Source organism: Benincasa hispida, chromosome 2, assembly GCF_009727055.1.
Source record: "Benincasa hispida cultivar B227 chromosome 2, ASM972705v1, whole genome shotgun sequence".
NCBI lineage: Eukaryota > Viridiplantae > Streptophyta > Magnoliopsida > Cucurbitales > Cucurbitaceae > Benincasa > Benincasa hispida.
Genome location: NC_052350.1, coordinates 57,712,164 through 57,724,452, shown reverse-complemented (window position 1 = coordinate 57,724,452; position 12,289 = coordinate 57,712,164). Strand labels below are relative to the sequence as shown.

At 33.7% G+C, this 12,289-nt stretch overlaps 2 protein-coding genes across 2 annotated transcripts; one reads left to right on the top strand and one right to left on the bottom strand.

Moving 5' to 3' along the window:
- Positions 1–535: 535 nt before the first annotated feature.
- On the bottom strand, positions 536–1,439 carry LOC120070811 (histone H2AX). The gene is made up of 2 exons (XM_039022693.1): positions 1,121–1,439; positions 536–1,026 (listed from the first exon to the last, which is right to left on the bottom strand). The coding sequence occupies exons 1-2, from the start codon at positions 1,319–1,321 to the stop codon at positions 805–807; spliced, it is 423 nt and encodes a 140-aa protein (XP_038878621.1). The 5' UTR covers positions 1,322–1,439; the 3' UTR covers positions 536–804.
- An 8,947-nt stretch (positions 1,440–10,386) lies between these two features.
- Positions 10,387–11,541, top strand: LOC120072178 (putative F-box protein At1g46984). The gene has a single exon (XM_039024586.1). The coding sequence runs from the start codon at positions 10,387–10,389 to the stop codon at positions 11,539–11,541; it is 1,155 nt and encodes a 384-aa protein (XP_038880514.1).
- The last annotated feature ends 748 nt before the right edge of the window (positions 11,542–12,289 follow it).

Genomic DNA, 12,289 nt, shown 5'->3' with positions numbered 1-12,289 from the left:
TTTTGACAATTATATGATTTTCCAAATTTTTAAATTAATTCAATATTTTAAATTTTGAGAATACCAAATTTTACAAAAATTTGAATAAGATTTGAGATATCTAAATAATTTAGACTTAACCATTTGACTTTCAACTCTTGTTTTTAAAAATTAAACATATTTCATCATCATTTTTTACCATGATGGCAAAATATAAACAAGAAAAATTTAAAAACAAAAGTAATGTCCATAATCTTAGTTTTAAAAACAAAAATAAAAAATAAAATAATTACTAAACAAAATCTTAATAATTAACTTTTCAAATTTCTCCTTGAAATGAGAAGAAAAAAGGAAACCATGTTTACCTCAAAAACAAGGTATAAGATCCTGTTATTAATTCTTCAATCTATAGGACTACCAAGAGTCTGGGTCATGATTCATAGTATCTTCTTCCAGCTTAATTATGTAAATGGAGAAATGATTTTAAACCATTGAAATTGTGCAACCAAATTCAAGAACCATAGATTGAAGATACATAGGAGGATTTCAAACAAAATTTGCATTCTTTCAACTAGAAACAGCCATTCCATTTAACTTCTAACTGTAAAAGGGAGTTGGTCATCATCATTCTTGAATCAAATCCACCAACAACCTCACATGGATATAAAATATATGCATCGAAACAAAGTCAAGATGACAAAGTACAGTAAGAGGAAGCAAATGCCACAGAAGCAAAACCCCATCTATTTCACAGATCACAAGAACTGTCATCTCGAGTAATGAAACAAACCCCAAAAAAGAAAACCAAAAGAAACCCTAAAATCTCTAAAATTCTTGTGATGCAGAACCAATATCACCCTTATCTTTACCAACCTTTTTGGGCAAAAGAGTCTGGTGAATGTTGGGCAAAACACCTCCATTAGCAATGGTTACAGATCCCAAAAGCTTACTCAATTCCTCATCGTTTCTCACTGCAAGCTGAATATGCCTCGGTACAATACGATTCTTTTTGTTGTCTCTAGCAGCATTACCAGCAAGCTCCAAAACCTAATTCCAAATGAAATCAAAATTAATAAAAATTAAAAATAAATCGAAGAGAATCGAAACAAAATTCCATCAGAATCACTGAGGATGTTGTTACCTCAGCGGCGAGATACTCGAGGACGGCAGATAAGTAGACCGGAGCTCCAGCGCCGACACGTTCGGCATACTTCCCGGCCTTGAGAAACCTAGCGATTCTACCGACGGGGAACTGGAGGCCGGCTTTGTGAGATCGGGAGACGGATTTGGTGGCTTTGGGTTTTCCTCTGCCGCCCTTGGTGGAACTGCCGGTGGAACTCATCGTTGAATCGGAGAAAAGTGATGGAATTTGAGAGAAAAGAGAGGAAAATCAGGAACCCTAATTTGGGATTTTCGAGAGAATTGGAACTTTAGCTATGAGTTTGATAGTGAGGGAGTAAGGGAAGAGTGAGGGCTTTGATATATATATATAAGAAGGGAGGAAGAGTTGTGATTGGCTGAGGGTGGGATCACGCGGATCGCCAGCGTGGTGATCTTTTTGAGACTCGCGGGAAAATTTTTTTGGAATTTTAATGAAAGAAAGTGACGCGGAAAAGTGGGATTTTGGGAGTGGGTCATTCTATTCATTTCGCGGTTTTTTTTTTCATGTCTTTTTTTTGTTTTTTAGATGTGAATGCTGACTTCAATTTGGTACTAATTTTAGGTAATGGTTAGAAATAGTAAAAAAAATTGCAACACTTCACATTAAGCACTCTTTTTTATTAATTGTTTTTTTTTAACATTTCTCGACGTCCACTCGATTGGATCGAGATTGAGTGATGTGAAGAGGATGTCCTCGTGTTACTTTTAGGACCAGTTACACATTTAAGGGTTGTTTAAGGTGCTGAGATGATATAGGATGTGGGGAGTTCTGATGTCTAAAGAGTTCTAATCGATATGAACGATTAAGTATGTTTAAGCACTGAGATGATATACGATATACGAAAAGAAAATGACAGTGATATACGAAACACGTTCTAAAAATAGACCCAAAAACAATTAAAATCCGTAAAATATGATAATGGGCCTCCAAATACTGAGATGATATAGGATGTGGGGATATATCATCTCATGTTGGGCCCCCAAACAGCGGTTAGGAAGCAATTGTTAGATTTCAATTCCCACATACAAATAAAGATGAACTCAATTAAGAAGATTAAATAAATAAAATCTAACCAATAAATTTTATAATTGGTTTCATATGGCACTACAAAGGGAATTTGGGTCATTGACGTGAGTTGAGTTGTTTGACCCACCAATTTGTGAAAGTTGTGTAAAATAACTCAACTTCACCTACTTCTACAAGGTTATTGAAGATTGCACCTTTATCAAGGAACTTCAACTTCTCCTACTTCTCTCTCTATCTCTCCAATGTATACAATAACTCCACCCAACATCCACCGTACATGACCAAATCTACAACAACCACCATCGTCGACTACTGTCAACTCACTCCAACGTTATGCTTCGACAGTCACCTCTAACAACTACCTTCAACGAAGACCACCTCCAGCAATCATCTCTAGTGACTACCTGCAATGTTCTATTCTATGGATTACCACCTCCCGTGGCCAACCACATGTTGATACTGCCATGAGTGCATCATATAAGGCTTTCAACTTTTTTGTTCGGCACCAAGGGTTCTACCAACTTGGCCAAGTCAGGGTCTAGTGCTGCTTTGATATAACTTGTTAAGGACAACATATCTCCAGATATCTACATAAATGTGTTGGGATGTATGACCTAAAGTCTCGTAGTTAATATGTTAATTGAAATAATGGTTTATTATTTTATATGCTATTATCCATTAAAGAAATATTCATTGTTATTTTATGAATTTTGAACAGCATGTGGTACACATACAGGTGGATCATGCTCAAGTAGTAACCTAAATGGTTTGTAGTATATGGATAAGGTTGGATGCATTATCCTGGTAACACTACGGATATGACCCACTTTGTAATTGTTTCAAAAGTTATAAAGTGTTACAAACGATTTGATCCTAATCGTTCTTGCGGAGACATATAAATGGAGGTATCCTATACAAATAGCTTGTATAAGACCTGACCCGCGAAATGATTAATCTCTCTTTATAACACTGTTGACTGAAGAAATTAACATTCCATAGGATGACCATAGGTAACTCGACCTCAATCCTAAGTGAGTTATGAATTATTGTCCATGAGAGCAGTCTTTTGATTTGTATGGGTGAAAGTGGCCTGATTCGATGATTCAATAAGCCTACCATTTGGAGATTTGTCTGAATAGGGAGCTAGAAACATAACTACACAAGATGAAACCCACTCATTCCCGTCGTTAGGGTAAATAGATGAATTACTCCCTTAAAGGTTGATTCCAGGTCTTGAACATTGAGCCTCATCCTCTCACTAGCCCGATAAGGATTAGTTTATAGTCATACTATAAATTGTTTGTTCATTAGAGGTATCAGTGATACTTAAGAAGTTAGATGTAACTACAAGGGGTAAAACGATAATTTAACCTAACTATAGTTATGAGCGATTCGTGAATGGTCGACTTACTGTTGCTTGGTTATATCCACTGATACATAAATATATATACAGTGCGAAGAGTGCAATCATGAGTCTTTAGTGAAATGACCTGCAGTTAATGAATGTCGATTGATTTAAATAAATAGTTTATTAATTAATCTTGTATCATTCAAGCTTATAATTCGTAGGTCTATAAGATTTTCTTGCTAGCTCACTAAGGACAAAACAATAATCAATTGATTTTGGATTAATTTAAATTTTTCAAAGTAAAAAGAGAATTAATTGTATAAGATGCAATTAATATAATGTATATAGATACACTATGAAATAAAAGTTGATTTTGATTGAGATCCAAAATTATACTTTAAAGTATGTGAGAGATAAATATTTGAATATGATTCATATTAAAAATATAGGTTATGTGAGAGGATGTTATTTTAATATGATTCAGGTTAAATTAAATATATGATATTTAATTAACTAATTAATTAATATTGATTTATTTAATTATATTAAATTTTGATTTAATATATAAATTTATTTAAATTTAAAACAATAACTCTCCAAGTTGGTGGAGGGGAGCTTAACTCCCTCTTCAACCAACTCACTCTCACATAAAAGAAAATGGAAAGATTTGTTTTTTTATTAATTTTTTTTCCAAGCATAGATCATAGACAGGCAAAAAGAAGAGTTATTTATGAGAAAAATTCTCTCTGTATATGTGATCTTCTTCCCCAAACATCTCACACACAAATCTCTCCCTATCAAATTAAGGAGTGTACACATCCTTGATTTTTGTCCGGAGAATAGCAAGGAAATCAAGTGGTGGTGTCTCACATTCGTGACTTGTTTGTTTGTGAGAGGCATTTTCCAGTTCGAAGGAGATCTTGCGTTCGTGTTGTTCCGTTTCGAGGAGAGGAATTACGAGAAGAAAAGTCTGTTGGGATTAGTTATTCTCATCCTTTTCTCCCTATAAACATGTAATTTATAAATATTTATCTTGTTCTTCTATAATTTCTCTATTATTTTCGTGTTTTTCAAATTGAATTGCATTGGCACATGCATTCACACACTTCTGTATGGAATTCCATTCCTTAAAAAATGGTATGATATTGTCCACTTCGGGCGTAAATCCTGATGCCTTTTATTCTTGGTTTCTCCCAAAAGTTCTCTTACAATTGGTGATAGTTATTCTCTCTTATATATCCATGATCATCTCCTTACCTAGCTAATGTGGAACTTTAATCTCATTCCCAACATGAACATGCATGCATAACAAACCATAACCTACAATTTGATATAAGATGTCATAAAAATCCCTAAACCCTTGATGACTTTTTTGTGTGCATATTGCACTCATATGTTCCACTAATGTGAAAGTATATGTAATTTTGTTGTTTATATGAAATAAGAGTATTTTGTCTACCTGAAGTACGATGGTTACATGTAAAAAATTGGAGAAAAAAAAAAAAACCTTTTTGGTCATTGAATTTTGAAGAATATGTATATTTAGTCCCTCAAATTTTAAATTGGCCAATTTAGTCGGTGAGTTTTCAAGTATAGATTTAAAAGGTTTCTCTATTAAAAGAAATCATTAAATTTGATCATGTAAGTGATTAAATGTTGATGTGGCAAGATGAACTAGAAAAAATTTGTGTTTTTTAATCTTTCTCTCCCGCTGTTCGTCCTCGCTCTTTCTCTCTCATATTCTCTCTCCTCCCTCTCCCTTACTAAATTTTCATTAAAAGAACTGGAAAAAAAAATCTTTCATTCTCTCCTCCCTCATCTTGTCCGAACCCCCAGAAGAATGGAAAAGGATGGCCGTCTCTCTCTCTCATTCCTAATGGTTTGAATATGATAAAAACCCATTAGTTCCCTTTCCTCTCTACAGTTTCAAATATGGTCGTCTCTCCCAACCGAATACTCGTAGTTCTCAGTTGAATTTGGCATCAATGAGCAACTGGGGTCATGAGAAAATTGGTGGGAGAAAAGCGATCGTTAGAGCAAGTAGTTTGGGTGTTGGACTTTTTAAGGGGCTTTTAGTTTAGGTGCTAAAAATCTCACAGAAATCTTTGAAGGGGGGAAAATCTTCCTTCTGAAAAGCATGTGAAGCATTGGGAGAGTGAAACTTCAGGCAAAGCTAAAGAAAGATTAAGAGTTTCAAGCTTGGGCTTCTTTTTCCAGATTCTCCCTTTCAATCTCATCCTCGACCTCCCGCTTTGATTGGTTTTCCTATGGTGAGAGATGAGAGAGTATATGTAAAACAACAGATGGAAAGATTTTCTTCTTCTTTTCTTTTGAGTTTTATTTTTTTGAAAATTTAGCGAGGGAGAAGAGAGAATAAAGAGAAGAGAATGAGAGAAAGAAAGGGGACGAAGAGGGGGAGAGAGAGATTAAAAAAATAAGTTTTTTCAATCATCTTGCCACATCGACATTTAATCGTTTTTTATTCAAATTTAATGATTTTTCTAATAGATGGATCTTTTAAATCTATTCTTGAAATTTCGTGACTTAAATTGGTCAATTTAAAATTTGAGGGACTAAACGTACCTATTCCTTAAAACTCAATGACCAAAAAGGTATTTTTTTCCAATTAAAAAATATATGTGAAGATTTTAAGTTGATATCTCAATTGAGTGTTAAAAAATTGAGAAAACATGTGCAATTAAAGGGATGAACAAAAAGTTAAGAGAAAAAAAAACCATACCTTTTAAGATTAAAAAAACTGCACCAGATACTCATGATTTCATACACAAACTTTCTAATCCCACATACATATTAACTCCATTCTTCGTAATTCAAGTGAGCGTCCCAAATAGTCCCTACCAGATTAAATAGATTAAATTTTTTTAATAGTTCATTACTATGCAAGTTTTTTTTTTTTTTTTTTTTTTTTTTTTGGTATTTACGCTTTGGACTCTTATATGTCTTATTTGGAGTTATCAGGTTTATCAAAGTATTTATGCTTTTTGGCTAAGCATGATGGGTTTTAAAGGTTTAGGGGGAGCACTATACAATTGGTTTTTTGGAATTTTGAATTGGAATGAGTTTTTTCTTGTGGCCAAAACTGATTTTTCAACCTTTTTATAATTTTGAAATCTAGGTGGAGGCCAACAATAATAATTTTTACTCATGAACTTATCAAACAATATCAATTTTTACTCTTAACTTTCAATTATATCAAAATGTACTTAAAATTTAAATAAGTGTTGCAATATTAACTTGTAACATGAAAAAATGTTGCAATTTTTACCCCTTCGTGAATTTTCATTGATAACCGGTTAAAAAGTGACATTGATTATAAAAACAAAATAGTATAAAATTGATATGATTTCAACAAAAAGTGACATTGAAACTAAGCTTTGGTTGAAATTTCTTAGTGTTGACAATGATATTCAATACCTAATTCATACATTAACCAAACTTAACTTTGTGCCAAAAAGTTGATTTTTTTTTTTTTTATAGAAATAAGTGCTGAATTAAAAAAAGGGAGAAAATGTGTAACGCTTATCTGACTCTGGTGTATCATTTGTTAAATTCAACTTTTGGAGTAAAAAAATTGATACAACTTATTGATGGTAAAATCTGGACAAGGTAAATACACATCTAATCTTTGTGGCAACAAATGTGAATTTGTAATTTAGGAAAAAACGTAACCTACATGATGGAAAGACCTGCACATTGGTCTGGTACTTGCCACACAAGCTCCAATACTTAAGTTAGAAAGTGTATATGTATAGCAAGTAGGGAGTTTGAGTAATAGAATTGTCTTACTTCTACTGGAACTATCATGATGTATTTTTAAGTGTAGTTGACCTAGGACTTTTTCCTTGGGGATTTTGGGGTCATATTTGGCTTATCCTTCGACTAATTGGATTGAGTTGTCCATGGGGCGTGTCCTATTTGGCATTTTGTTAGGATCGGCCTCGGCCAAGTCGAACACCTTCTTTTAGTTCTATTTCAAGCCTAAAATGATCTCTTGGGTTAGGGCATGTGTGAAGCATGCCTATTAGGTAATTGATGAGGCCCAGGCGAGCACTATGGCTTAGGCTAAAGCCCAATCCAAAATCTTTTTATAGGTTCATTTTGGCCTTAAGTTGTCACTTTTTGACCCAAATCATGTTATATTTTTTTACTTTGTTATTTTTCTTTCTTTAGAAGTCAATTATGACCTTTGGTCCAAAGTCACCCATAACACAACTAAACATTGATATAACTTTTAGAGTAAGGATGATTGGTTCTCACCTGAGTGTCTACGAACATTTGGTAAGGAGTTTGTTGTTGGTATTGGTCTTACTGCCCCATCTCCCCTTATTGCCTCTCTTCTTCCTCATTGGTTCTCGCTTGTTGTTTAGCAATTGAAAACTTAATGTTGATGCACCCTAGTCTAATGAGAGAGGAAAGGGTAGTTTGGGATGGATTGCCTGGATCATAATGGAAGCATGACATTGGGTGGTTGTAAGTACATTTTAAATAGATGGAGCGTTAGCATGCTTGAACCTGAAGCATTGGTGGAAGGGTTGGTTGCCATTGAGAATGAGTGATCCAAATCGAACTTACCACTTGATGTCGAATCAGATGTGTTAGATGTTATCAAGCTTCTCAATAGGGAAGAGATGTCTTTTGCTGGAATTAGGGTCCTTGTTGAGGAAATTATTGAATTTTAAAAATGTTGCAAATATTTTGCATTTTTATCATTGTTAAATGAGAAATTTTGGATCAATCATAAATTATCACGCCATTTCTCAAATTAAATAGAAAATTACAAATGATTGAATTTGAGAATGATTAAAAGTTGACATGTGACCCAAATTGAAATAGAAGATATAAGTTGAAAAATCCTTATAATTTCATATGATTTCATCGTGACCGATTGGATCACATAGAATGATTTGATAATAATATTTAGGGCTAAAGTCCAATCGAATAAAAAAAAAACCTTAATTTGGTTCAATGGTCAACTTAAACCCGAATTCATTTAGTTGAGCCCAACGGAACTCAAGTCCATAAATGAGTTATCAGATGCTGAAATTTAAGATTGTAGAATTTAGAGAGAATTCTCCCAACAAGTTCTCGGAAGACATGGACATTAGGATTAAGTACTAAAGATTGAATCACATCCACATAAATCAACATAACAAATTCAACTCCACGAAACTCGTTTCTTGAGAAACATCATATGACTAGTCACAATCTAGAGGAGGACAGAGTGGCTTGTGCTAGAACGAATTTGGCATCCTCTTAAGGTTATTTTTTGATTTGGAAATATATTTTCCCTCCCATTTGTAATGAGACTTTAGAGTAGTGGATTTTTTTCTCTTGTCCTCGTGTTCTTGCTTAAAAAAATCATAGGTGTGTAAATTTTTTTTGACCGATTACAAAAACCACCCCTGAAGTAGGTGTGGTAGTTGCAATTACACTTTCAAACCTTCTATCGTAAAAATTGAGGTCTCAAATTTATACAAATATTAAAATTAGGCCTTCAAACTTGCATAATGTAAAATTTGGACTCCCATACATTTTTAATAACAAAATTCGTACCCTCAAACTTAAACATTTGTTAAAATTAGACCCTTAAACTTGTAAGAATAAATAAGGACAAAATGCATTTTTGGTCTATGAGGTATGAAGTTGATGTCTATTTAGTCCCTCAAGTTTTCAAATTAACATTTTAGTCCTTGAGGTTTAAGAAATAGTTCTAAATGGTCATTGAGATTACTTGAACCGTTAGCTGACTAATGATAAAATGATGTGGGTAGTAAAAGAATGAGTTGGCTAGTTGATTCGGTAAACTTTACTAACTTACCATTTTTTTTAAAGATATGGACTGTTTCCTCTTTTCTTCTTCTCCTATCATCTTCTTCAACTTTTTTTTTTGCAAACTTCCATTATATATTGTTGCTTCTTATCTATCTTAAATTAATCATCGACATTTTATGTCAGAGGAATGAACAAATCTGTTTTGGATTTCGGGAGAGTTCAATATGATTAATGATAAATAAAAGAAAAAGGAAAAAAATGGACAAGATTCGAACAAGGGTTCTTGAAAAATTGTGCATACAAAAAAAATGTAGGGACAAAAATGAAATCAACCGAGTTGAGTTCCAAGTTTGGGGCGTGTCAATTTGTAGAACTATAAAGTGGCAGCTTTCGTGGTGCTTCCCCAACCAATCTCAAATCCAAATCCAACCCAATTCAATCTTCAAAACCCGCTCCCATAAAGTTTACATTGTGAGTCTTTAAAATTAACTAAATTTTATCTTGGTCGAATTTTCAATCTTCGACTTATTTATAAAAAAAAACAACAATATTTTCCTAAATAGTTTATAAAATGACAATATCCTTTAAAATTTTCCCATGCAAGTTACCAATAGGCCAAAGTTGCATTTAAATAAATAAAAGAGATAGTATTATATAAAACAGAAACGGAACAAAGAGAAATACTTTTTCTAATTTCTTAAATTTAGTCATGTTTTTAGAAACATTTCTGAAATTTTAAAAACAAGAAATGAGAATAGTTATCAAATAAGTTCGTTTATTAAAAAATAAGAAACAAAAAATGAAAACGTTATCGGTACTAATCACATCATTTTATCATTGATCAATTAATAATCCAAATAGTCTTAGAGACCATTTAGAATAATTTCTAAAACCTCGGGTACTAAAGTGTTTATTTGACGGATAAATAATTTAGTTTCATTCCTAATCTTTTGTAATTTACAACCCCTAACCCAAAAAAAGAAAAAATAAAAAAATGTTGATCTGGCACTGCCCTAGGCAGCGAACAGCCATATATGGTTGAATTGGATTCATCGGCAACGTGTCTCCGTGCTCGGCGATGGAGAAGAAGCCGAAAAGTAAGATTAAGACCACAAATTCAGAGCTTCCACCTGATATCCTTCAGCTAATCTTCTCAAAACTCCCCTTCTTCAATTTGCCCACTTGCAGGCTCGTCTCTGCAACATGGAATAATCTAGTTTTATCTTGTAAGTTCGATCCTTCAATCTCCATTTCCAATCTCTTCTTTGCCCATTTTTATTCCTGTCGTGACCGTAATCTCCATTGTGTGGACTTGGATCCTCAACATTTGGAAGGAATGAGTACTGTTGCCTCATTCACTTTCCACCCTAATGTTTCTTCCGGTTCTTGTAAAATCTCGATTATCAATTCCTGTTCTGGACTCATTTCTCTTCTTATCACCAAAAGAAGAAGACGAGGACATAGACCTGGTGTTGTTTGTGTATTGAATCCCATGACTAATGAATATTTCAAACTTCCCACCTTCAGATCCAAAGGGGATAGCGTTAAAGACTATTTTTATGGATTAGGGTTTAGTCCTAGAACAAAGCAGTACAAATTAGCAAGAACCCATTATGTATGTCATGAATTCATTGTTGAGATTTTTGCATTTGGTACAAGTTGTGAATGGACCCCTGTTGGTTCAGTGCCTTATTTCCTCAATGAATACCACGGTGTTTACTTCAATGGAGGTCTCTATTGGGTTGGAGGTCAGCAGCTACCTAATGCTGGATTAAGTGATGTTATTTACCGTTTGGATTTAGAAGATGACAAATTTAAGCAAATTTCTTTTCCCTTAGATGGGGATGATGAGGGTGATTTTCCTTACATTGGAGTCTATAATGACACTCTTTATCTAACTCTTTGCTGTGGGGATTTCGAGTACCATGTGTGGAAGATGGAAGAAGATTTTTCGTGGATTAAAGAATTTGTTCTTGCTCTACCAGAAAATGTGCATCATTCTCTCCCTCGTCATCATCCTATAGGATATTGTCTCCAGCTTATCAAAGCCTGTGAAGATGGGAACATCTTGTGTCTTTGTGCTGGACTCTATTTGATATTGTATGACCCCAAAACTGAGACGACGGAGTTATTGACTGATCAAGATTTCGAAATTAAGAAACATATGTGGGTTTATCAGATTGACTCCTTCAATTTTAATTCTCTCCATAACATTTTGGCAGGAAAGTGTTGAATGATTTTGTTTTTGGAGAAAATTCATGTAATGAGTATTTATATATGGTACGTGTCCTGTGTAGTTTTGATTCATCAGTATACTGTATAATATATACTTCTACTTTATAATCTAGCAAGGTTTAAACCATGATAAGGTTATTTAAACTTTCCTCTATCTCTACCATGTGTGCATTAATTCATCTTATATTATTTGAGATTTTATTCCAAACTCCATCCGCTCAGATATACACTGCAGATCATTAGAGGGAAGGAGAAATAATGATGGGTTTCTTTTTGGGAATTGAGGAGATGGAGAAGATAGTGTCTTTGTTTAAAATATGAGTTCGATTTGTTTTGGTCACAGGTTTCATAGTTCATTGGGCTTGCTCTCTCTCTCTCTCTCTCTCTCTTTTTTTCCTAGTTCTGTTGCTTACCTTAATTAGAAAACTCAGTAGTTTAGAGTGTTTGAATTCAGTATGTTATTCTTTTAATACAAATAATTGTATCATTGCTAGTCATAAAAACTAGAAATTCTTCTCTGTCATGATTTTGATTAAGTTTCCATCCTCGCTTAAAGCTTTAACTAATCTCAGTATATAGGAGGGAGTGGTGCCACTTGCTCAGGGTGGATAAATAAGCATGGAGGGTAGAGTTTTACTTTTTAGTTTTGTTTCGCTCAAGCGCAATAATCTTATGGAGCTTAAGTGCAAAGCATAAAAAAGAAAAAGAAAAAGCACGGGCTCTTTTTGTGAGGTACACTACATATA

What these genes read in the sequence shown, in the direction of transcription:
- LOC120070811 (XM_039022693.1), bottom strand. Translation starts at nt 1,321, where the DNA reads ATGAGTTCCACCGGCAGTTCCACCAAGGGCGGCAGAGGAAAACCCAAA. An exon ending in TCGAGTATCTCGCCGCTGAG is followed by an intron (nt 1,027 to 1,120) that starts GTAACAACATCC and finishes ATTTGGAATTAG; the next exon opens with GTTTTGGAGCTTGCTGGTAA.
- LOC120072178 (XM_039024586.1), top strand. Translation starts at nt 10,387, where the DNA reads ATGGAGAAGAAGCCGAAAAGTAAGATTAAGACCACAAATTCAGAGCTT.